This window comes from Bos taurus, chromosome 15 (assembly GCF_002263795.3).
Source record: "Bos taurus isolate L1 Dominette 01449 registration number 42190680 breed Hereford chromosome 15, ARS-UCD2.0, whole genome shotgun sequence".
Lineage (NCBI taxonomy): Eukaryota > Metazoa > Chordata > Mammalia > Artiodactyla > Bovidae > Bos > Bos taurus.
In genome coordinates this window covers 8,088,307-8,114,998 of record NC_037342.1, presented here as the reverse complement: position 1 = coordinate 8,114,998, position 26,692 = coordinate 8,088,307, and the positions used below count along the sequence as shown (strand labels likewise).

The window sequence follows — 26,692 nt, the reverse complement described above, 5'->3', positions numbered from 1 at the left end:
CTATTACTGTGAAAAAGGGTGGCACGCAGCCAAAAAGGGCTTTTGATAAAAGCAGTAGAAATTTAGAATTCCATGAATTCTGCACACAGGAGAGGGCTGTTCCAAGCTTGGACTCATGTGACTAATTCTTTGACCTTGACCAAGGCACTTCAATCCCATGGAGGATGGGGATCATTTTCTTTTAAAATGTTAAAATTGAGCAGTTGTGTTAGTTATGCTCATGTTGAGAAAGATCTTGTAGTTTAGTTTGAACTCCACCCTTCTGCTGTTTGAGTGCCTATGGTTAATTTCCATGAACCTCTTTTTTCCACAGTATAATATGGGAGTCATGATAACGTACTCTTTCTTTCCTATTTATAAACATGATCTTCTTGAAAACCCTCTGATAGCAAAATATACAAAACAGGCTCTAGAGAACAAGGTTGTGAATGAGTCTGCAAATCCCTTGAAAATGTTATACTTTTATTATCTGAAGTTGCAAATATAGCGCCCTCAATATAATTTAATTGAGGCCAAGTTTTATTTTTATATTATATATATGTGTAAGCACTGAGAAAACGTTAAGTAAGAAGATAGAAATAGAAGTTAAAAAAAAAAAATCTTATATCTGCATCTTAGGAATGTGTGTGTTGTTGTTGGGCACAGTTTATGCTCTTCCCAGACCCTTGGGGTTTGCTCAGAAGAGAACTCTGGCCAAGGATTGTCGCTTCTTATTCCTTACAAGCGATGCACAGCCTCGTGGTCCCGTTGGCTCTTCCCCATCGTGTCTGGACCCTTTATGGAGTGCGGGGGGGCCCTGGGTTCTGGCCCCTCACACAGCTGTTGAGCAAGCAGATGACAGTCCAATAAGACGCAGGAGAGTTCTTATCCATGGGGCAGATGTTGACCAATTAGAAAGTGGCAGGTAAATCCTTGCTTACCCAACTGAATTGTCCAGAGGTGTGTTGGTTTTGTGAAACCTGAATGGAGGTCTGCCTTATTGCATGAGCAACTGGCTGTTTCTCCTCCTGTTTCTGCAGTTAGTTCAGGAATAAATGCTTGTATTTTCCTTCCTCCTTTCCTGTCTCTCTTCCCTTTCTCTCTCTCTCTCTCTCTCCCCCCACCCCCCTCCTGCTCCCCAGGGATTGCATCCAAGCTGTAGCAGACAAGCTTTGCCTCTGGCTCTGTTTTCTAGGAATTTTGCTCTAAAAAAGTATAATATTAGCATAATATGTGAAATTAAATTCTACTTGCTATGACTTTCACCGTGGGAGTTAAGGAAAGACACCTCTCTCTGTTTCAGTCAGATGCAGGCTTCTCATGAGCATGCTCTTTAATAAGTGTCAGCCTTTTGTCCTCAGGTTAGTTATTCCTTACACGTTATCAGTGCTTTTTATTTTTTTAACTGAATATTTAATTTCATTCTCCAAGGTCTCTGTCAAGCAAGAAGAAGAGAAATTTGAATGTGGGTGTAAAGCAGAGCTTTGTGTTGCTTTTAATTAGGAAATCCCTATATTCACTCAGGATAATTTTCCAAACTTTCTGTCTGGAGTGTGTTCCACACACCCTGCCTGGAGTTTGCTCAGTTGTGTAACTTAGTTTTATCCATGATGTCATGCCAGAGCCCATAAGATTATAGCGACTCCAAGTATTATCCACCCACCCAATCCCAGTCCGCTCTGTCTTCACACAGCCCAAGAGACAGTTAACAATCAAACATCATCAGAAACTGTCAGCAGCATTCTCTGTCTCTCCCACGGTCTAAAGTGGCATTATAAGTTCCTCCTCCGCTTCCCACTCTTTCTGTTTCTCTTTTTTTCCCTCTTTTTTCCTATTTCATCCATTTGTTCTCTTTAATGTTTTTCAGTGCAGTAATTTTCCCTATAAACACTGACTTTGCTATGTCCTACACATTTTAACATTTAATTTTAAATCAGTTCAAAATGCTTTTTTAAAATCTCTTTTCAGATTTCTTTAACCCATGTGTCATTTAGAAGCTTCTTTAATCTCTTAAGTATTCTGTGATTTTCCAGCTATCTTTCTGTCATTGATTTCTAGCTTATTTCATTGTACTCTGAGAATGGTTTTTTTGTTTTTGTTTTTGTTTTTCCAGTAAACAACTTAGTCTTTTTTATTTGCCCAAGGCCAGCTGTTGCAGGCACTGAGGCCCCAAGACTTCCAGAAGGGATGAGGGTGGGGGGAGTCACCCTGCCTCCCAGGTGCTGCCTGCCCCATCCTGCTTTCTGCAGGAGATGGGAGAGTAGATAAAGTGTGCCCTTGCACCATCAAGTATCTCAATTTTGTGTGTGTGTCAGTCTCTCAGTCGTATCTGACTCTTGAGACCCCATGGGCTGTAGCCCACCAGGCTCCTCTGTCCAAGCGATTCTCCAGGCAAGAGTACTGGAGAGGGTTGCCATTTCCTTCTCCAGGGGATCTTCCCGACCCAGGGATAGAACCCACATTTCCTGCATTGCAGGTGGATTCTTTACTGTCTGAGCCACCAGGGAAGTCCCCTCAGTTTTCAGATACTATAAAAATTCAATTGTCATTAGAGAGGAAACTGAGGCACATTGACCTCCCCACCCCAGGCCTCTATTTGCCAGTCCAAGGTCTAGCGTACACCCTCCTGCTCTCCACCCCCAGTGGAATGAGCTGCACATAAGCAGTCTTTTGCCCTGTGTGTGTGGGGGAGGGTCTCAGGAGCCCATCTGGTGGCCTGTGTGGGGGAGACTGGCCAGGGTCAAGGGCTGTGGGTGGGGGAGCAGGAGGAGGGGTGTGGTTGGAGAAGCAGCTGCTGTGTGTGTGTGTGGGGCCAGCGGTCAACGCTGAATAGGGGACCCCAGCTGGGGTTCCCTAGTGATATCAATGGGGATCAGGCAGAACCCTCTGCTGTCCAGATGGGGAAACTGAGGCAAAGGCTCCTCCTGTCTTTGAGAGGGGAGGGGCCTGCCATCAGCTAGTGAGGTTCATTCCTCTTCCCCAGGAAGGCACCGCAGCCCAGGAGCGGCAGTGCCTTGTCAGCCGTCACTCAGGGAGACACAGGAGGGGCAGCAGCTGGGTCTCCTGGCCGCACAGACCCCCTCCTCTCCGGCCACGCGGAGGGGTACCCTCCCCCACCTCAGCTGCTGGGAGGAAGAGTGCCCGGCTCGGGCGCCTGCCTTCCCCTGCTCACGTGCCCGAGAAAGGCTCATTTTTAGCACCTGGCCTCTTTTCCCTGCCTGGAGGGAGCTCCAGGGACAGAGTAGTGAAGAAAGCAGCCAAGGGGGACAGGAAGATCTGGAAGTAGGGCCCCAGGGGATTGTCTGATTCTTCTGTTCTCCCAACCCCAAGGGGGCCCAGGCACAGAGAGGGGCCCTTAGCCGTCATGCAGCGTGGAGATGAAGAGGACGCTATCTTGGTCCTGAAGCTGGTAGTCCAGCTCACCCAGCAGTTCCCAGTCGGCATCTTTAACCAGCACCAGAATCCCTGGCCTCATGCTGTCTCCTTGGATGAACAGCTCTGGCCGCTGTTTTAGCAAATTCTTGATCCACACAAGGAGGCTGCGGATGTCCCAGGGTTCCTCCTGTTCAGGCAAGGTGACCTGATGCTTCCTTCACACCGCCAAACAGGGGCTCCGCACCACCTCCGAACTCCACCTCCACTGAAAAGGGCGCTGCCATGTTGAGGAAGCCGAGCTCACCGAGAATAATTTTTATTATTTTAAATTTGCTAAGATATGGCCCACAGTGTAGTTTGTGTTGGTAAATGTTCCATGAGCTTGCGAAGAATGTATAATCTACTGTTCTTAAATGAACAGCATTATATCCAGTTGGTTGATGGTGCTGTTGAGTTCAGCTGTGGTCTCACTGAGGTTCTACCTGTTGGATCTGTTCATTTCTAGTAGATGGATGTTACAGTCTTCATCTATGACAGTGGATTTACCTATTTCTCCTTGAAGTTCTGTCAGTCTTTCCCTCACATATTTGATGCTCTGCTCTTATGCTCTGCTTACACATTGATGTATGCATATTAAGAATTATTATTGTCTTTGAAGAACTGACCTTTTAAGCATTATGTAATCCTCTTTATCTCTAATAACTTTCATTGTTTTGAAATCTGATCTATCTGACATTAATATAGCTACTCCTGCTTTCTCTTTTTTAGTGTTAGCAAAGTTTATCTTTCTCTCTTTGCTCTAAATGCATATGTCTTTACATTTCAAGTTGGTTTCTTATAGAAAACATGTAGTTGAGTCTTGTTTTTTGGATTCACTATGACCATGTCTGTGTTTTAATCGGTGGATGTTGACCATTCACTTTCAAAGGGATGACTGATATAGTTGGATTAATATCTACCATATTTACTGTTGTTTTCTACTTTTTCCCCTTGTTCTTTGTTCCTATTTTTTTCTTCCACTATTTTCTGCCTTTTGTGATTTTAATTGGGTACTTTATATGATTTCATTTTCTCTGCTTTCTTACTGTATCAATTATACTTTTTAAAAACATTTTTTAATGATTGCCCTAAAGTGGCATTATAAATTCCTCCTCTGCTTCCCACTCTTTTCCATTTCTCATCTTTTTTTTCTCTTTTTCCCTATTTCATCCATTTGTACATTTACAAATTTGTACATTTGAAATGTACATTTAAAACTAATCCAAATCCACTTTAGATATAATGTTGCACTGTTTCACAGGCAGTGTAAATACTTTAGAGTAACAAAATTCCTCCTGTCCTTGTACCATTGCTGTCATTTATTTCACTTATACATAAACACACATATATACATAAAGGAGGGGGAGACTTCTTTTTTAGAGTGAATAGTTACCTTTAAATTTTGCATAAAAGTCTCTATTCCCAAATGCATTAGTGTAATTACAAAACGCATCTTGATACATTTGTATACATTGAATATCTTCTCCAGATTTTTTAAAGACACATCCCTTCTGGGACTCTAATCTTAACTGCTACTTTAAAGTTCATAGGCTTATTTGTCTGTCTGTTTTCACGGAAGGTCATATTACCATTTTCTTGGAAATTTTCCTTGCCTCTTTGAACTGTTGTTTTCCTAGATCTCATGTCTTGATTTTTTTGGTTGATTCCATCATTTCAGTTGAGAACATACCTTAGGATCTTTCTGAAAAATAGTACAAATTTTTAGATATTAATAATTTTGAGACCCTGTATGTTTGTAAATATTTTTATACTACCATGAATCTAGATTGACAATTTGGATATAGAAATCAGAGTTGGAATTCATTATTTCTCAGAATTTTAAAGGCACTGCACCTTTGTTTTATAACTTCCTGTGATGTTATTGTGAACTCATTGGTTTCTGATGATATTTATTTGACCTCTGTTTTTAGATTTTTGTTTTTAATCATGGTTTTGTAATAGTGTATGATATATCTTGCAGATATTTTCTCATTTATTGTGCTTTGTATATATTGTGTCATTTTAATATGGATACTTTTTTTTATTCTGGAAATTTTCGTAATTTTTTTTTTTTGGTAATTCCTCCCTTCATTTTTCTTTCAGTACTTCTGTTAGTCAGAGGTTGGATTTCCTGATTAATCTCCTAATTCTCTTATCTTTTCTCTTTTCTCATCTCTTTTCTTTTTTAGTTCACAACTCTTTTGTTTTATTCTTTCACTCATACCTCATTCATATTTTCTTTCTTATACAGCAACCATTCTCATAAGTTTAATGTGTATATATTTGTCTTACAAAATTGATATTATTTTTCTATTCATGACTTCAATTTACATAAATGATTTTGTGTTACTTACCTATTTTGTGTTTTGTGGTTTTCACTCAGAATTATGTTTTAAGATCCATCTATTTGTAGTATTTACTTCATGCCTGCCACTTTGTGGTATGCTTCTAATGCATTTTTATTCACCAGTAAATACCCTGGCTATCTTCCTGCTTCAAATGGATCCTCTTTCAGGTTTGCTTATGGACTTTTCTGTGAGGATATTTTTGGGATGTGCACCCAGAAGCTTGTTTTTAAGTCATGCATATATATCACTTAGAAATGTTGAATGCAACATTTCTCTTTAGAAAGGCTGTACCTGTACCCCTTTATGAGTTCTTGTGTTTCCACCATATGTGAGTTCCTATGTTTCCACATGCATTCAATCTGTTATTCACCTTTATAACTCTTGCCAACCAATATCTGATACATATAATGTGATATCTCAATATTTTAATTTGCTTTCCTCTTAATAATGAGTTCGAAAAACTCCTTATATGCTTGTTAACCTTTTGACTTCCCTCTTCTGTTGGTTATCCCTTCATATCCTTCATCTATATTTTTATCTGTTTGTTTTTCTATCTTTCCATTTTTTAAGAGTGAAAGTGAAAGACACTCAATCGTGTCTGACTCTTTGCGATCCCATGGACTATAGAGTCCATGGAATTCTCCAGGCCAGAATACTGGAGTGGGTAGCCTTTCCCTTCTCCAAGGGATCTTCTCAACCCAGGGATGGAACCCAGGTCTCCCGCATTGCAGGTGGATTCTTTACTAGCTGAGCTACCAGGGAAGCCCCGTTTTGTAGGAGTTCCTCATATAGGCAAATACGAAACCTTTGGCTCTTAGGAATCTGATCACCTGGTGGTAGTAGTGCAAGATAATTGGAAAAGGGAAGATGTGGTGAATTATATTGGCATAACTCTGAAGAAGGAAGCCCTTTTGAAATGTCTATATTTCAGCAGATTGAGGAGGACAGACATGGTGGGGAATGGTTTGGTGCAGTCACCTGCAGTTGGGATGTTGCTGTGAAAGCTGTATTAAGGGTCTCAACAACCTGAGTTTCTGGACACCAGGAATCTCTTGGGTCTAAGAAATATCTAAGCAGCTGTTCTTTCTGAGACTTAAAAATTATGATGTCACCCTAGGTCACTCTTCCAAGCGGTGAGGAAATCCCACTATCAGAGAAGGAGGAAGTCTAGCCAAGACTGGTAGTTAGGGCTGTATCTTGTCCTCTCAATGCCTAGCACAGTGCCAGTTTATAAGAATTATGCATTTGTGAAATAGAAATTTATCGGTATTTATTATTACTATTTCTGCTACTGTGCACTCACTTAAAAGGATTTTAAAAATATATGCTTAGTGCTTATTTAGCTAATGGTTATACTAACATGGTAGCATAAATAGTTGCATGGGAAACTTTGCAATATCCTGTGTTTCATTTATAACTTTGAAATTGTCTTAAAAATTGGATGCATAAATCCTAAATGTGTGCTTCATTAAAAGAAATATAGAAAATATTTTTTCATTGCCTCTACTTAAAAAAAATTGATCATGATAATGTTAAGATAAAGGTTGCTAAAATAGTTGTTTAAACAAAGTTTTGCAGTTGTGTTTTATAGAGAAAAAACAATTGGATAAAGCTTGAAATATATCTGACTTTTTAGGTATTGTGGTAGAGTCTATTTCCTTTGGTACTCTCTTGTGGTCAATAGAAGGTGTTGATTTGGCCTTATATTTAACATTTGTGTATAATTTGTGATAGACATATTGTTTATATGAGTATTTTGACTTATTTTTTGCCTATTTGTTTGTTATATATCACAACTTTAAGACTGACACTTGGAGTTTTTTCCCCATTCCTTAGCTCAGGGGATATGATGAAAGTGCAACATAACCTCAGTTGCTAATCTTATATGCTAAATAATAATGTGATCATGTGATCAGAGTAAATACAGTGTAGCTTGGAACACAAGTTGATTACAGACCTTGAACTTATCTTACACATTTGCCACTATAATTGGGTTTGGGGATTAACTTGCCATTTTTGATGGCATTTTTTAAAGATTTAAAAATATGCACATATAAACATATCACACATATATATGACCTCATTGTACATGACTACCTGGTTCAGATGCACTTATTGTGGATCTACAGAAAACCATTATACCATACCATTATAACATCAGATCAGATCAGTCGCTCAGTCGTGTCCGACTCTTTGCGACCCCATGAATTGCAGCACGCCAGGCCTTCCTGTCCATCACCAACTCCCATAGTTCATTGAGACTCACATCCATCGAGTCAGTGATGCCATCCAGCCATCTCATCCTCTGTTGTCCCCTTCTCCTCCTGCGCCCAATCCCTCGCAGCATCAGAGTCTTTTCCAATGAGTCAACTCTTTGCATGAGGTGGCCAAAGTACTGGAGTTTCAGCTTCAGCATCACTCCTTCCAAAGAAATCCCAGGGCTGATCTCCTTCAGAATGGACTGGTTGGATCTCCTTGCAGTCCAAGGGACTCTCAAGAGTCTTCTCCAGCACCACAGTTCAAAAGCATCAATTCTTCGGCGCTCAGCCTTCTTCACAGTCCAACTCTCATATCCGTACATGACCACAGGAAAAACCATAGCCTTGACTAGACGGACCTTTGTTGGCAAAGTAATGTCTCTGCTTTTGAATATGCTATCTAGGTTTGTCATAACTTTCCTTCCAAGGAGTAAGCGTCTTTTAATTTCATGGCTGCAGTCACCATCTGCAGTGATTTTGGAGCCCAGAAAAATAAAGTCTGACACTGTTTCCACTGTTTCCCCATCCATTTCAGTCAGTAATCACATGTAGTGTTTAGCGTAAAGATTCATGCATTATTTTCCCTTCTTTCTGCAGCACTGGTTTTGGAGAAAATTCTTAGCTTGATATCCACAAGTACATAGTAGACAATCGATAGCTGTGTGGTATTAAGTTACTAAAACCAAATAGGACCTGACTTACATGAGAGTAAATCATGGCTTTTGGGGATAGATGTGAGTCACAAAAAGTGCTCTTTGTTTTCAAGAATATGGTTCCCTAGACTATAGTTGTCCTTCATGTGCCCTCCTCTTTCAGTTCAGTGCTTTAATTTTATACTAGAACTGAATGTGTTTGTGTTATCTGCATCATTGGAACCTTTGAGTAGATCTCTTTTGTTGGCCTGGTGGTGTGAAGGGCCAGGGTTTGATTAGGAGTCCAGGAAGTTCTTCTGGGAATGATTTTTGTATTGCCAGGAATGCTGGTATGTTGGCACTGAGTTAACGTTTCCAAAAATGCCAGCAAACGCTGAAAAACAAAGATGCAAGTGTAGTTGCCACAGCTGTGCTCCCTTCTCCCCCACCTCGTTTCTTCTGCGCACAGTGAGAAATTTTAAGCCCCCTATTGTAAGATGACAGTGAGTCAGTTTCCCGTACTCATCTCTAAGGCAGCTGGTGGCCCCCCGCCCCCTACAGTGCTCTTGTATCACAGGGATTGAATTGAGGCCATTTGTACAGAATCGCCCCCTGTATCATGGATATCGGTTTTTTGATCAAATGGAATGTTTGTGAGGGACTGTAATGCCCACTGTTACAAGAGGAATAATTTTGCATGTTCATTAAATATTTATTGAGCACTCTCTCAAAATTTTAAGAAGCATGGGATATATATATATATATATATATATATATATATATATATATGAATGATGTAAATTTAGGATATGCATTTCCCTGCTGCAGTGTAGGGCTTGAACACAGTAAGAGATCCATTTATAAAATTAGATGAATGGTTACAAAGCAGAGGAAACTGGTGAAGCGGACTTGTGAATGAGGTCTGTTTAAACTGGATGCTAAGAGTAGCTCTAACTTGAAGGTGTGGCTCTTAGAAGAAATAAGCATTTATATTTATAGTCTGTAGAGAAAAAAGAACAGGTGCTCAGAATGGCTAATGAGAGAGGCTTTTGGAAAGATTGCTTGAGCAGGTCAGCTGTGGGCATAAAATGCCAGATTGAGGAGTAGACAATGGAATGTTCACTCCGGTATCTGTTTCAACAGCGGAGGGACAAGCGCCTCCCGTCCTGAACCTTTTTGGCTCCTCTCCGCCACATTTTGTTGTGCGAGTTCCTCCACCGACCCCTTTTTTGGATGGGAATGCCACTTGGTATTTTCCAATTGTGTTTCGCCTAGTAGAGCCACATTTTCTCCTTAAATGATAAAAATCCTTTGAAGATGTGACTCCCCTGCCTTATTTACAGGTATAATACAGCAATGCACAAACATTCCCGCACTTCTTCAAAGGTCTAGAACGTTTACAGCAGAACCCTTCTTGTTCTTTTCATTCAATGCAACTTTACCAGTTAAGTTTCTAAACTTCCATCCATGCAACTAGAGCATGATGGGTTCCTGGAAATATAATTGAGTGGATAAAAGTTTAGAGTTTTACTGGATCAGAATAGAATACCTTCATGTGTTAGTCTGGATCTGACAACCTGAATTGTGAGACAGACAAACCAGAGGCCTGCTTGTCTTCTCTTTTCCCCGCTTCCTCCCAGAGTCTCTCCTCCTCTCCTCATCCATCCATTCCCCCGTTATTTTTAATTAATCTCTTCCAAATATTTACTGATTCAAATAAATGAAAACCATTATCCATAATAATCACAGAGCTTGTTAAAGAGACCTGTCTGAATCTCTACATGAAGGAAATAGGAATCTACATTTTGAGTAACCTTTAAAATACTTAACTTTGATTAATGTGGTCCAGACATTGCACATCAAGAAACACTGAGATAAAAGGAAGGAGTAGTACTTCTTTGGCCAGTGAAATTTATGACTGTGGTCATGTAGTATTTATTTCATATGGACTCATAAATGGAAAAAACATACCTGGTGGATAACATAATTATAGTTGGAGAAGATCATATGTCTAGGCATGCCTTGTTCTCTTTAGAACTGTATTCTGTTTGCATTTCTATAGAAGTATGCCTTAGGGGAAAGGTATTCTCTTCCAACAAAGGGCCAGCCTGGTTACAGCTGAACCCATAAGACAATGTCATTTTAGGCATTGCAAAGGTCAGTGATTAAGTTATGTTGAGTGCATGATACAGGTGATTCTAATCCTTTTGATTTGACTTTGAACTGGTCTAATGATTTCACACCACCAGTTTGTGAAGATTTATTTTCCTTTTTATCACGAATGTGCTGTTTGAACAGCTCAGCCAATGTGAAACTGTCAAATTAAACCCTTGAAAAGCCACTATGCTTCAAACTCCCAATTTCCTCCAGTGGACTTTTTGTTTATAATAGCCCCTCCCCATCCCCCCTTCTCTATAAAAGAATTGTTGTTGTTTAGTCACTGAGTCATGTCCACCTCTTTTGCCACCGCATGGACTACAGCCCACCAGGCTCCTCTGTCCATGGGATTCCCCAGACAAGAATACTAGAGCGGGCTGCCATTTCCTTCTCCAGAGGATCTTCCCAATTCAGGAATTATCGAACCTGTGTCTCCTGCATTGGCAGGTGGAGTCTTCACCAGTGAGCCACCTGGAAAGCCCATAAAAATTTATTCTACTTAAAAAAATGAGAATGACTTGTTTGAAATATCAAGCATCTTTTTTTTGACTTGGGAAATATTATGATTCCTTGCAAAGAGTTTGTGAGTGGTCTCTAAACTGTTTGTATATTAACTTATCTGAATCACCAAAAAAGCCTAAAAGAGACATTTTTCTCTTGGCTATGTCCCAGACTTCTAAGTCAAAATGTCTTGAGAATCAGTTATAGAGTGCTCAAAGGGATTCTACTGTAGGCAGCCTGCCCCCTCCATACTATAGTTCTATGAACTTCTTTGAGAGCAGAATACATACTCAGATGATTTTGTTTCATACCCTTCTTCCTACTTCATCAAGTTTTCCACATAGTTGAAGCTCACTGAATCTTTATCAAATAATTTTATTGGACGCTTGACGGGAATGATGGAAATCAAGGTTATCTTGATTCTCTGATTTGAATGTTTTGTTGTTTTTGTGATCTCCTAGGACGGAAAGAAGAAATTCGACAAAGAGAGTGAAAAATACTATTCCATTCTTGACAAACATTTAAATTTGTCTGCAAAGAAAAAGGAATCTCATTTGCAAGAGGTAAGTTTTTCCAGTTGAAGTGTGAAGAGAGCATTAGCATTGTCATGTGAAGCCCAGATTCCAGAAGTAGACATTATCTCAGAATCTGCTCCTGTTTAATAAAATAATGATAATAAGAATATTTAAGCTAATTGAGCATTTGGTATAGATAGACAGGCGTGGTGCTGAGCATTTTACGTGCTTTGTGACATTTAAAATGAACAGTTCCAAGAGAAAGGTTAGTATTTCCTTCAATAATGAAAAAGAGTGAAACAAGGCTATTTCTTTTTCTTCTTGTTGGGCATATTTTAAATAACTGCTGCTGCTGTTTGGTCACGAAGTCATGCCCTACTCCTACATGACCCTATGGACTGAAGCACACCAGGCTCCTCTGTCCACGGGATCTCCCAGGCAAGAATCTTGCTGTGGGTTGTCATTTCCTTCTCTGGGAGATCTTCCCAACCCAGGGATTGAACCTGAGTCTCCTATTTTGCAGGGTGATCCTTTATCACTGAGCCACCTAGAAAGCCATTCTAAATAGCAAGACCTACCAAATTCATGGTGTAACATTTATATTAAGTTAAAAATATCTGTTCTTCAATTGTTACATCAGCATTAAGGGAAAAAAGATATACAGTTACATGTTTTGAAATCTTCATTATTTTTTGTCAATTTAAACAAGTCAACAGAAATATTTTACTAATGTGGACAGTATTCTCATACAAGGAATATTTCTTCCTTTTTTCCTGAAAATTTGCTCTTCTCATTGGTAGTGTTTTAACTATAGTTAGCCAGATAGAAAACTCTTACTGAGGAGTGATGCAGTTTCAGCTCTAGTGATAGTATATGTTTTGTTTGTTTTTCTAAATGGCTCTGTTGTCTTTCACCATGCACACTTTCCCCAGCATACAGCAGTGTGTCTCAGAGCTGAACCGGGACTTGTTGAGCACCGGCAGCTATCACTGCCCCCAGCCCGCCCCAGGGAATCTTGCGTGGCGCTGAGCCTCCTGCAGTCTCTTCTTCATCTCTTCTCTGTATTTCTAGGGATTGCATCGTTGAACTCTTTTAAATGTCTCATTCTGATCCTCTAGCAAAGTCACCTTCCTTCCTGAACTGTTGTTCAAGTTCAGCTTGGTCCTCCACCCTACTTATTCGTATTCTTATTTCTCTGACCTTCTTGTTCAGCCATGAGGCATGCTTGACGAGTTCAAGTGCAGTGGAACTGCAGTCAAAAAGTCATGGAAGAGTTACTTGATTCTTTTTTACTGTATTTTTATGTTCCCCTAGAGGGAATTGAATTTCCTCACTTAAAATGTTGAACATTGGAAAGATCTGTATTTCACTATAATAAATAACTTGTTATTAATACCTGCTATTAAAATAGGATAATTTAATAGACCGTTGGGTGCCTATGGAAAGATTTTGGGGTTAATGTGAAGTGGAGAAAAATCTGTTATTAAAGAGAAATTATATTTTTAATTTTCATGGACATTTTTAATCTTATATAGTATACTATGTTCTTTAATATTGTGTTCACATATTTCTAAACTCCTTAAATGTGTGTCTATTTAAACTTTTAAACATTTCTTTAGAATAAACCTGAGAGAGAATGCAATATGTAAATGAAGTCATCTGTAGAAAGGCTCCCCCAGTTGTCACCATCATGTACCAAAGACCAAGGCCAAGTCACATTCTAAAAATCGACTGCCTCAAAATTAAGGGCAATGCATAGAGTCTCTGAAGACTTATCAGATTCTTGGTGAACATGAGAGGCTGCCCTTAGCTGGCTGACTCTTTGCAGCCCTGTGGACTGCAGCACACCAGGCTCCCCTGTCCTTCACCATCTCCCAGATTTCCCTCTCACTCAGGTCCGTTGAGTCAGTGGTGCTGTCTCACCATCTCATCCTCTGCCACTCTCTTCTCCTTTTCTTCTCAATCTTCCCCAGCATCAGAAACTTTTCTAGTGAGTCAGCTCTTCTCATCAGGTGGCCAAAGTGTTGGAGCGTCAGCCTCAGCATCAGTCCTTCCAGTGAATATTCAGGACTGATTTCCCTTAGGGATTGCTTGGTTTGACTTCGTAACTCTATCATAATTGTAAAGTCCTCTAGAGGTTATGCTTTATTTTCCCTGACAGTGTAGCTCAATATTTAATACTTGTTAGTGGCTCCTAATCCCTTGGGATATGAGGGAATAGAATATTCATTCTGGTTTTATATTTAGTTGGATGCTAGAAAAAACCTATAACATGGTTAGTAGCATCTTCCATTTGCCCCACCACACACATAGACACACACACACACACACACTTTTTTCCAGGAGGCACAGCCTGTGATAGAATACGACACAAATACAAATACAACACAAACATGGTGTAAAGCAACTCCTCAGAGCAAATAGTGTAGAAAAGGAAAAATGTAGTTTGTTTTTTACTTTTTCCTCGGTCCTTCCAGGAGTCAAACCTGTTACAGGGAGAAGCTGCTACGCACATGTTTAATTCTGTAACATAGCATTAAATTCATCTGTTCACTTCCAGAGCAGCTCTGGTCCTTCTGTCGGCACCAAGCCTATGAAGTTGTTCTCAGAAAGACCCTTCTGTGTCTTCTCACTGACACAGCTGACTCTGTTCGTTTTGCTCATGGAATGTGACTGACTACCCATTACCAGGACTGAATTAGGGGTCAGCTTGTGTTGGTAAAGCTCTAAGGCCATCTGTTAGATGGACCATTGGAGTACACAGAATTGGAAACAGACTTGTCAAAATTATGGACTTTACAGTAGACAAAAGAAGTAACATTTGAAATGTGAATAGATAATTTCTTTCTGAGCATAAACTACGAGGAAAGAAATGTGAAGGAAATGTAAAAAGACCAAAATGCATGAAAGTAATCTGTCTCTTTCAAAAGACCTTAAATTAAAAGATGAAGTATTAAGGGACTTATATAACATGACACAGGATAACCATCTCCTATGTATAAGATGCTTTTGGAAATCAGTGTGGAAAAGATAAAGGTTTTAGTGGAAAAAATGGATATGAATATGAAAGGGCATTTCAACAAAGAAGAAATATAAACCATAATAAATATTGTAAGTTTCTATATCATATATTTTTAAAGTATAATTTAATAATAGTAGCAGCACATTAATTTATTAAAAGATAATATCAATTGTTAGTGAAGGTATGGGTAACTAAGCAGACTTTGGCTTTTCTGGTGGGAGTATGAAAACATTCAAAAACTTTTGAGGTATATTTGACCATATTTCAATCAACCTTACATGTCCAAGAGAGCTGAAATGATTTCTGTTGATAGGAATTTGACCAGAAGAAATGATCAGAAATGAGTATAAAAAATAAATTGTGTAAATATGATGATCCAAGAGTTATTCACAATAAAAATTTTAGAAACATCCAAAATAGCACAAAAGAATGATTGGGATAAATACACAAATAGAGCTTGGCCAGAAACAGAATTGATATGACTGTGAAAGTTTTATTTGGAAAAGCATTTAAAGATATTTGGAAATATGTGTTAGCCTAAGTGTGGAAAAACAGGATTTAAACCAGAATATATACTATTATTCATGTCTTTTAAAGTAATTTTTTGTGTGTGTGTTGTAAACATTTATAGTGAGGCTGCAGTTAATTTATTATCTTTACATTTCCCTGTTTAATAATGAACAATGAATAAACATATAGTAATGAATATGTATTAATTTTATAGTTAGGAGAATAGTATAGGGGTTCCTTTTAGGAGCCAAGAGTTTGGGTTTCTGTTAATATCTGTAAGTAAAGATGCTTTCAGCAGGTTCTCCTCTCCCACCTCCTGAGTGAAGGGAATCCCTCAGGTTCTACTTACCACTATTTTTGTCCTTCTCTGTGTCCCCAGTGGCTCTACGCCTTTCATATTCTCTGTAACATCTCAGGGAGTGTTTCCCACTACATGAGTGTTTCCCACCATATTTCCCATCCTGACCACCTGTGCACTGTCCACTGATGGGTTACTATGACACCATAGTGACACATGTGAAAGTTTTCTCCAATTTGACCCTGCTTCTCACTTCCTTAATTCGGTTAATGCTTGATATTATTTCTTGTGTCAAAACTATCTTCGACTTTTTCCCCCTTTGCTTCTCACACCTGCATCCTCAAGCTTGTCTTACTCAGATCAGTCACTCAGTTGTGTCCGACTCTTTGCGACCCCATGAATCGCAGCACGCCAGGCCTCCCTGTCCATCACCAACTCCTGGAGTTCACTCAGACTCACATCCATTGACTCAGTGATGCCATCCAGCCATCTCATCCTCTGTCGTCCCCTTCTCCTCTTGCCGCCAATCCCTCCCAGCATCAGACTCTTTTCCAATGAGTCAGCTCTTCACATGAGGTGGCCAAAGTACTGGAGTTTCAGCTTTAGCATCATTCCTTCCAAAGAAATCCCAGGGCTGATCTCCTTCAGAATGGACTGGTTGGATCTCCTTGCAGTCCAAGGGACTCTCAAGAGTCTTCTCCAACACCACAGTTCAAAAGCATCAATTCGTCGGCGCTCAGCCTTCTTCACAGTCCAACTCTCACATCCGTACATGACCACAGGAAGAACCACAGCCTTCACTAGACAAACTTTTGTTGGCAAAGTAATGTCCCTGCTTTTGAATATGCTGTCTAGGTTGATCATAACTTTCCTTCCCAGGAGTAAGCGTCTTTTAATTTCATGGCTGCAGTCATCATCTGTAGTGATTTTGGAGCCCAGAAAAATAAAGTCTGACACTGTTTCCACTGTTTCCCCATCTATTTACCATGAACTGATGGGACCAGATGCCATGATCTTCGTTTTCAGAATGTTGAACTTTAAGCCAACTTTTTCACTCTCCACTTTCACCTTCATCAAGAGGCTTTTTAGTTCCTCTTCACTTTCTGCCATAAAGGTGGTGTCATCTGCATATCTGAGGTTATTGATATTTCTCCTGGCAATTTTGATTCCAGCTTGTGTTTCTTCCAGTCCAGAGTTTCTCATGATGTACTCTGCATATAAGTTAAATAAACAGGGTGACAATATACAGCCTTGACGTACTCCTTTTCCTATTTGGAACCAGTCTGTTGTTCCATGTCCAGTTCTAACTGTAGCTTCCTGACCTGCACACAAATTTCTCAAGAGGCAGATCAGGTGGTCTGGTATTCCCATCTCTTTCAGAATTTTCCCCAGTTTATTGTGATCCACACAGTCAAAGGCTTTGGCATAGTCAATAAAGCAGAAATAGATGTTTTTCTGGAACTCTCTTGCTTTTTCCATGATCGAGCAGATGTTGGCAATTTGATCTCTGGTTCCTCTGCCTTTTCTAAAACCAGCTTGAACATCAGGAAGTTCACGGTTCACGTATTGCTGAAGCCTGGCTTGGAGAATTTTAAGCATTACTTTGCTAGCGTGTGAGATGAGTGCAATTGTGCGGTAGTTTGAGCATTCTTTGGCATTGCCTTTCTTTGGGATTGGAATGAAAACTGACCTTTTCCAGTCCTGTGGCCACTGCTGAGTTTTCCAAATTTGCTGGCATATTGAGTGCAGCACTTTCACAGCATCATCTTTCAGGATTTGGAATAGCTCAACTGGAATTCTATCACCTCCACTAGCTTTGTTCATAGTGATGCTTTCTAAGGCCCACTTGACTTCACATTCCAGGATGTCTGGCTCTAGGTCAGTGATCACACCATCGTGATTATCTGGGTCATGAAGATCTTTTTTGTACAGTTCTTCTGTGTATTCTTGCCATCATTTCTTAATATCTTCTGCTTCTGTTAGGCCCATACCATTTCTGTCCTTTATCGAGCCCATCTTTGCATGAAATGTTCCTTTGGTATCTCTGATTTTCTTGAAGAGATCCCTAGTCTTTCCCATTCTGTTGTTTTCCTCTAATTCTTTGAATTGATCGCTGAAGAAGGCTTTCTTATCTCTTCTTGCTATTCTTTGGAACTCTGCATTCAGATGTTTATATCCTTCCTTTTCTCCTTTGCTTTTCGCTTCTCTTCTTTTCACAGCTATTTGTAAGGCTTCCCCAGACAGCCATTTTTCTTTTTTGCATTTCTTTTCCATGGGGATGGTCTTGATCCCTATCTCCTCTACAATGTCACGAATCTCATTCCATAGCTCATCAGGCACTCTTATCTATCAGATCTAGGCCCTTAAATCTATTTCCCATTTCCACTGTATAATCATAAGGGATTTGATTTAGGTCATACCTGAATGGTCTAGTGGTTTTCCCTACTTTCTTCAATTTCAGTCTGAATTTGGCAATAAGGAGTTCATGGTCTGAGCCTCAGTCAGCTCCTGGTCTTGTTTTTGCTGACTATATAGAGCTTCTCCATCTTTGGCTGCAAGGAATATAATCAATCTGATTTTGGTGTTGACCATCTGGTGATGTCCATGTATAGAATCTTCTCTTGTGTTGTTGGAAGAGGGTGTTTGTTATGACCAGTGCATTTTCTTGGCAAAACTCTATTAGTCTTTGCCCTGCTTCATTCCATACTCCAAGGCCAAATTTGCCTGTTACTTCAGGTGTTTCTTGACTTCCTACTTTTGCATTCCAGTCCCCTATAATGAAAAGGACATCTTTTTTGGGTGTTAGTTCTAAAAGGTCTTGGAGGTCCTCATAGAACCATTCAACTTCAGCTTCTTCAGTGTTACTGGTTGGGGCATAGACTTGGATTACTATGATATTGAATGGTTTGCCTTGGAAACAAACAGAGATCATTCTGTCGTTTTTGAGATTGCATCCAAGTACTGCATTTCGGACTCTTTTGTTGACCATGATGGCCACTTTCTTCTGAGGTATTCCTGCCCGCAGTAGTAGATATAATGAGGAGTAGATATAATGGTCATCTGAGTTAAATTCACCCATCCAGTCCATTTCAGTTCGCTGATTCCTAGAATGTTGACATTCACTCTTGCCATGTCTTGTTTGACCACTTCCAATTTGCCTTGATTCATGGACCTGACATTCCAGGTTCCTATGCAATATTGCTCTTTACAGCATTGGACCTTGCTTCTGTCACCAGTCACATCCACAGCTGGGTATTCTTTTTGCTTTGGCTCCATCCTTTCATTCTTTCTGGAGTTATTTCTCCACTGACCTCCAGCAGCATATTGGGCACCTACTGACCTGGGAAGTTTCTCTTTCAGTATCCTATCATTTTGCCTTTTCCTACTGTTCATGGGGTTCTCAAGGCAAGAATACTGAAGTGGTTTGCCATTCCCTTCTCCAGTGGACCACATTCTGTCAGATCTCTCCACCATGACCCGCCCATCTTGGGCTGCCCCACGGGCATGGCTTAATTTCACTGAATTAGACAAGGCTGTGGTCCTAGTGTGATTAGATTGACTAGTTTTCTGTGAGTATGGTTTCAGTGTGTCTGCCCTCTGATGCCTTCTTGCAACACCTACCGTCTTACTTGGGTTTCTCTTACCTTGGGCGTGGGGTATCTTTTCACAGCTGCTCCAGCAATGCACAGCCAATGCTCCTTACCTTGGACGAGGAGTATCTCCTCACCGCCACCCTTCCTGACCTTCAACATGGGATAGCTCCTCTATGCCCTCCTATGCCCGCGCAGCCACGGCCTGAGGTTGGTCCTCCCGGCCACTGCCCCTGGCCTCAGGCATGGGGTTGCTCCTCCGGGCGGCCGCCGCTAGCCTCTGGCGTGGGGGCTTGGGGTAGCTCCTCCTGCCCACCGCCCCTGGCCTCCGGCTTAGGGGCGTGTGGTATCTCCTCCCGGCTGCCGCCCTCGACCTCGGACGTGGGTTAACTCCTCTCGTCGCCGCCCCTGATCTCTGACACTGGGTATCTCCTCTCGGCCGCCCCCCCTGACTTCGGATGTGGGGTGGCTCCTCTTGGCCACCGCCCTTCGGGCATCGGTCCTCCCAGCTTCTGCCCCTGACCTCGGACGTGGGGTAGCTCCTCTCGGCTGTGCGTCGCAGTCGCCTGCGCTTTAGCAGGCGCACAAGCTTGTCTTACTAGGATATACCAAACACCTTCACCCGTATCAAGTAAGAGGTCTCCTTATATTCAGGTGCACCCAGCTTCACCGTTGAATCGATGCATTCTACACTGTGCTCACACTAATCTTCTAAGCTTCTTGAAGTCCAGCTCTGATCCTGACCACACCTTCCTCCAGTTCTTGTCTGGTTTATAAGATGAGTGTGTACTCATTCTCTCTGTGCTGCCTCAGCTCTCACTTCTGACAGTTTCATACAAACCCCTTTGCTCCATCTACACGAACATAACCTCTCCTGACTTTAGTCCCTCACTAAAATTCTTATCTTTACCTTCTCTGAACCTCTCCATTCCTCAGCATCCAACTTAAATCCTTTTCCCTCTGGGAATAAATCAGCAGCTGTCACCTGAATGATAGTTTTTTTTCACTATTCTTTTTCCCTCTATTTTGAATTGAGACAGCTTAGGGTGTGTGGGGAAGAATTTGGGTATCTGCTATCTGCTGAACTGTGTGGTTTTCTTATGTACCTAATTTGGTTTCTTACTGGGATGACTTTGCTACGTAAACAACAGCTACTTAAGCAATCTGTTGTTCTGGAGTAATTACTATTCCCTTTCATTTTTAAACGTTTGGACTATGAATTACATAGTCATATTACTTCTCCAGTACAAAATACTTGACCACAGTTGTTAATGAGTATATAGCAACTGATACATGCTATGAGCTCAAGGACTAAAGGAATTCATCTGATGTAAAAAATGTCTTTCTAAATCTAGTACTGAAAAAAAAAAATTACGCTATTGTATTCTGTTAGAACTGTGCATTCTAGATGACCTTTCAAAGCAGGTTTGTGTATTAAATTTAGCTGTCGATGTCTAAGGGAAACCAGGCACAAGCGTCTAAGAATCATCTCCCAGAGGAGACACACAGGACTTAATTCCCTCAGCAACGAGTCACGACAACACATGTGAAATGGTATCTACTAGAATCTCGTAGACTGAGAGCCAATGGTTTTAACTGGAGGCTGGTCATGTAGACACCTTCTGCTTGTCATGTAGGCAAATTCCAGACTCCCAGATACAAAGCAGGGGTTCAAAACAGCCCATATCGCTTGCACAGTTTTAGCATTAGTGAACTACTTTCATCCGTTAGGCGGGTGGTGTCTCGCTGTTCACACTGTTGCACAGTGTTCGTGGAACCCAAGATAGGCAAGGCACAAGCAGGGAAATGGGAAGAAGACTCAAGGAGCTGTCGGAGCCGCGAACACATTTCTTCTCTCCCGACTGGCGCAGCAGCCAGAGCAGCAAGACACGCCATCTTCTCTCTTCGGTGTTGACCCAGGCGGCAGCCGAGACTCAGCCTCCCGACCTTAACGTGGCCCCAGGGGCTTTTTTCAGGTGGAGCTCACGGATGCTTCTGGAACACAAATAGCCCATGGCCAGGCGAGTTCACTGTGACGGGCATGTGCCCGCGCTGTAAGAGCTCTCAGCTCTTACACAGTCGTGATTTACAAAATGTAGGGTGAGAGCTAGAGAATGTGGAGGGGAGAGCTGACCACTCCCTCTTGCTCATTTGCTCCTTCCTTTCAGGTGGGAACCCTCCTAAAATCCACATTCCCATAGTGTTGGAACATTAGTCATTGCTTAGAACCTCTGCCCCTGGAAACTCTGCTACCAGTATTAGCTCTTTAATCGAAGCAGGCCTTTCAATGGCTAGCATGCCTGCTCTGCGAACTCTTTTATGCACAGCTCTGTTAACCCGAAATAATAATTTTAGGCTCTAACAGTGTTTCAAGCATTCAGATTTGTTCCCGTGTGTGAGTTGACACAAAGATCATCTTTTAAAGTAAACAGAAGCTTCAGAAATAATTTGTTGGATAGACTATTATCTCTGAGACTGAAAATATTTTTGCATCTTTTACACCCTGTGGTGTACACTGGAGCTTTCTCTTGGAGGACCAGTTTTCTCGTCTCTTTCTCATTGCTGGTTCAGTGATGTTGTATTTGTGCTTTGGAACTGGTTATTTTGGGAATATTTATACCACAAAGACCAGCAAATAGTGTAAATTGGGATCTCCCCGCCCCCCACTCCCAAGGGAGCCAATTGTTAAACTTTATTACCATACCACCACCTGTATCCATCCCCTTACCATTTATTCTATAGTCTGTTCCTCTAAGTGGTAGGAAGAAAATGTATGTAATTTGTGTGAAATACTAACTTAGGGTACTGAAAAGCTACTGGTCCAAATTTCCCGCTTGGTTTATATTATTCTTTTGATATATTGTGGCTTCCTTCTGTGGCTCAAACGGTAAAGAATCTGCCTGCAATGCGGAAGACCCGGGTTTGATCCCTGGGTCAGGAAGATCCCCTGGAGAAGGCAGTGGCAGCCCACGCCAGTACTCTTGCCTGGAAAATCCCATGGACAGAGGAGCCTGGTGGGCTAGAGTCCATGGGGTCTGCAAAGAGTTGGACACAACTGCATGACTGACACTTTCACTTTCTGATGTATTAGTCTATAAACTTGGAATTCTCAAGTTTATCCATCACTAATGAACTACTTACTGGGTTATTTTTAATTATGTAAGTATTTTTTAAAGTCCTTCTTTCAAATGAAGTTTTAAGATGCTATGCTGTCAAAGCCAGAAAACCTAATTTTATCTTTCTTTAAGCTTTTGTTTGTCAAATTATCAGTGTAAAATGGCTCCAAAGCAGTGTCCTATTCCGAAATTGTCGCTGGCAGATACTTAGTATTCTGGAGAGGCCATTCTACTCATCTGTCTTTACTAATCTCAGCTGGCAGTGAGTAGTAGTGTAGTTTGGGCAGTGAAAATAAGGTAAAATCATACGTTTTTACTGAACCAGTCAGTTCTAAAGACAGCATGCGAGGATGATGATGAGCATAGAAGAGGGAAGAGAATGTGCACAGCGTTGTTGCAGCATGAGTCATTGCTTAGAACCTCTGCTTTGGGAACTCTGCTACCAGTATTATCTCTATAATGTGTGTGCTTAGTCACTCAGTCGTGTCCGACTTTGCAACCCCGTGGACTGCAGCCTGCCAGGCTCCTCTGTCTGTGGGGATTCTCCAGGCAAGAATACTGGAGTGGGTTGCCATGTCCTCCTCCAGGGAATCTTCCCAACCCAGGAGTCGAACCCAGGTCTCCCACATTGCAGGCAGATTCTTTACTGTCCGAACCACCAGGAAAGCCTGCTGTTGAATATTCTGAGATGATTCTTCCTCAATTAAATCAAGACATTATGCAGTTTTCGGGGCTTCCCTCATTGCTCAGGTGGCAAAGAATCTGCCTGCAATGCAGGTTTTAAGGATCTTTTGTAGTGTTATTCCAGCCTTGCCTCTGCCTCCTTCCCTCCACTTACTCTGAAGGCAGACCCTGTCAGACTTTTTCATGCCTCTTTACGTTTTCATGGGAGTGACCCCTTTGTTATCTTTGACTACTCATGACCAGTTATTCATCTTAAGATCCAACTCAGAGCACCACCATTCTTTTTCCAGAATTTAGACTCTCTTTTGTGATTGCTTAGATTTTCATATGATTTGCGTACCCTTTTATAATCATTTTTAATTTAATGAATGTTGTATGTTTGCTCTGTGTGTGTGAGTGTGCACGCGTGCGTGCATTTTCTTCCCATTCCATACACTATAAGCTCTCTTGGACAAAGACTGTATTTTCCTAGTCTTTGTATTCCCAAGATACAATTACCATATTCAAACTTTTTGTAGGACTTAATTTTTAAAAAAGGTTTCAGAGTAGAATAATATTTGATTCCCTAACACAGAACCTTCAATAATCACTCTCTATGTCATGATTTGCCTTTGTGTGCTTTTTAGGCAGATACACAGGTTGACCGAGAACATCAGAACTTCTATGAGTCATCACTAGAATACGTCTTTAAAATTCAAGAGGTTCAGGAAAAAAAGAAGTTTGAATTTGTCGAACCGGTAAGATCTATTTTCTGTATAAAATAGTAGCTATAATACATCTTCTAAGAAAAATTTGCAGTTTTTTTCTGTTGACAATTATGGTTTTTAAAAATAAAAGGAGAGAGAGAAGCATGGGAGAGTATGTAGGTGGAGCATGGAGCACTTTAGGGCAATGAAATGCCCTAATCTACGGGACACTGTAATGGTAGATACATGTTATTCATTATACATTTGTCAAAACGTGTGTAGCAGGTACAATACCAGGAGTGAACTGTAATGTAAACTATGAACTTTCATAATAATATGTCACTACTGGGTTATCATTTTGTAACCGATGTGCTACACTGATCCAAGGTGTTAATAATGGGAACCCATGTGGGTAAGGGCCAGGGTGGGTGGTGAGCTCTAATTTCTGTTCAGCTTTTCTGTAAATCTAGCACTGCTCTGAAATAGCCTGTTGATTTAAAAAGCCTAAAATTTAACATTAAAGCATGTATATTACATATACCTAAAGGAAAACAGCTCACCGCTACAGTGACCCATTTATCAAACCTTTAGTTGAAGGGAGAGAAGGTAAGGCTGTATTTCTTCCTTTGTTCCACTCTGCTTCCTTACAAGGCAGGGGACCTGCCTAACTTTCCAGTGAAGTCATTTATTTTCCTAAGTCAGTGTAAAAAGTAATGGATTCCCTAATGTAAACTGCATTGCAGAAAAGAACAGGTGGCTGGTCTTTATAAACTTACTTCGTTTTCTTGGCATTTTTTCCCAAGTAATACCTTAATATATTACAATATTGCCTGAATAGGCATTTTCATGAGGTATCATCTGTGACTGAATAAGGGTAAGTTCTATAGTCAAGATGATAGGGTATTGATCATAAAATATATAAGAAATCAAATATATAATTTAATCCATCTTTTCTTCCTATGTCAGTTTATTTAAAAAAAAACTACTTATTATGAGCAATAAAATACCCTATTCCTAATTTAGTGGATGATAAGGAGAAGGGGAGATACATTTCTAAATATATTTGGAAATTTTATTTCCTGATGAAAACCCATCAATGATTACCTAAAGGTGATGGGAAACTGGGACAGAGCAGAGTCCAGGAAGAGTCTTAGCCCCTGCCTGGTCTGTACCCCTGCTTCACTCCTGTCCCTTCAACTAGAGCCACCTGCCTTTCTGCTGGCTGCTTCACAAGTTTCCAAGACCAACCCTTCACCTCCAAGGCTTTAAGGGACTGAAGACCACACCACAGGCTCAAGAATTTAACCTTATATAGCTCAGTTGGTAAAGAATCCACCTGCAATGTGGGAGACCTGGGTTCGATCCCTGGGTTGGGAAGATCCCCTGGAAAAGGGAAAGGCTACCCACTCCAGTATTCTGGCCTGGAGACTTCCATGGACTGTATAGGATCCATGGGATCCATGGGATCGCAAAGAATCGGACACGACTGAGCGACTTTCACTGTGATGACAGCCTTGACTCCAAGTTCTGTTTCCAAACACTAAGTTCTTAAACCCCCTAGTTTGAATTGATAGCCTCTTATTTAGCAGATCCTTTGGGGTCTGATAAACTTTTACTTGGCTTTCTGAAACTCAGCTGGGGTTCTTGGACACATGGTCAGCTTGACAAGCCGTCGTCAAAGAAGATGACTAATTCTTAAAATTCCTACTCCTCTTCTCATGGAGTAGGTCCTGCCTCTGAGTCGTATCATGGGTTTTGAAGCCTGTCTCCTTGTTGGCACACTTCCCCATCTGGCCGCCCCTTGGGATTTCTGAATGTCAGCTCTTTGTTAAAGTGCTCCCATTAGTTCTGATGCTTTCCCCATCACTCTCCTCCCTTGTGTATTCCCATTCCCTGCAGATACTGTGCTCATCTGCTGTGCAGGTCTTCCTCGCACCTGGAATGATCCTTCCACAGTTGTAGTAACTCTCTCCTCTGAAGAGGCACACGTGTAGCCCGTTTCCCCATCCAAGATTCTTTTATAGCCCATCCTGTCTGGGAACAGTGAACCAGACCATTCTGTAAGATGACATCAGGTATTAAGGAAAAGGTTGTAAAATCGTTTGCCCACAGATCACAGAAGGAATGCTAAGAATTTGTGAATTCATGTGACAATACAGGTAGAGAAGTGGAAACTGTCCTTCAACTGAAATGTTTCTTCCTTCCCTCTGTGGTATCCCATACTGGGATGGTCTGATAAGTCTTCTGTAATGCATGCCTTTCTGGTGACACCACAGTCAAGGTCGATGTGAAATTTGTTCTTCTTCCAAAATATTTTCCTGGCTGCTGGATTTTTCTTATTAGAGTGTCTGGCCAAACCAAATAGTACTGTCAGTTTAGTCTCATTCCATTTCCAGCCACAAAGTCTCATCCATGGGATTTTACTTAATTTCCACCCCCATAATGAGAAGAATAGAAATGGGAGCACTAGAACATGGGGTTGCTACTCTTTAGGTTACACATTTACAAATTAATTTAGAGGAAAAAAGCCTTTAAGATTTCAAAAACAAAGCCCCCAGGAGCTATAAAGATAAAAACACATGAGGATACTTTAATATCTTTGAAGGTTATTTCCTGCAGAAATCCAATTCCTGTTGTGTAAAGCTTTGTATTGAAGAGATGAAGCAATCTATGCTAGTTTAGCTGAGATTTGTTTGACAAAAAAGCATTAGAGTAAAGCAAAGTACTTTAGGGGTGTGACTTAAACAGATGCTGTGATAGCAAGTAGAAAATATAAATAGTCCTGTTGATTCCCATTAAATAATATTCTTACTTTATGATGATCATTTGAGACTAATTTTCCATGATTTCGATTAACGTCAAGATCCTCCTATAGTTGACCTTTGAACAATACGGCCTTGAACGGTGTGGATCCCACTTTTATGTGAATGTTTTAAAATAAATACCACAGAACTACACCGTCTGTAGGTTGGTTGGGTCTGC

At 40.8% G+C, this 26,692-nt stretch overlaps 1 protein-coding gene and 1 pseudogene across 4 annotated transcripts in view; one reads left to right on the top strand and one right to left on the bottom strand.

The window, feature by feature from the left end:
* The window catches only part of ARHGAP42 (Rho GTPase activating protein 42), a 348,023-nt gene that overhangs the window by 236,661 nt on the left and 84,670 nt on the right, over window positions 1-26,692 (top strand). For all 4 annotated transcript variants that reach the window (XM_003586932.6, XM_059875064.1, XM_059875065.1 and 1 more), the window contains 2 exons: window positions 11,751-11,852; window positions 23,651-23,761. In XM_003586932.6, coding sequence (XP_003586980.1) covers window positions 11,751-11,852; window positions 23,651-23,761 — 213 coding nt within the window. The remainder of the gene's footprint in view (window positions 1-11,750; window positions 11,853-23,650; window positions 23,762-26,692) is intronic.
* On the bottom strand, window positions 2,872-3,659 carry LOC107133147 (ubiquitin-related modifier 1-like; annotated as a pseudogene).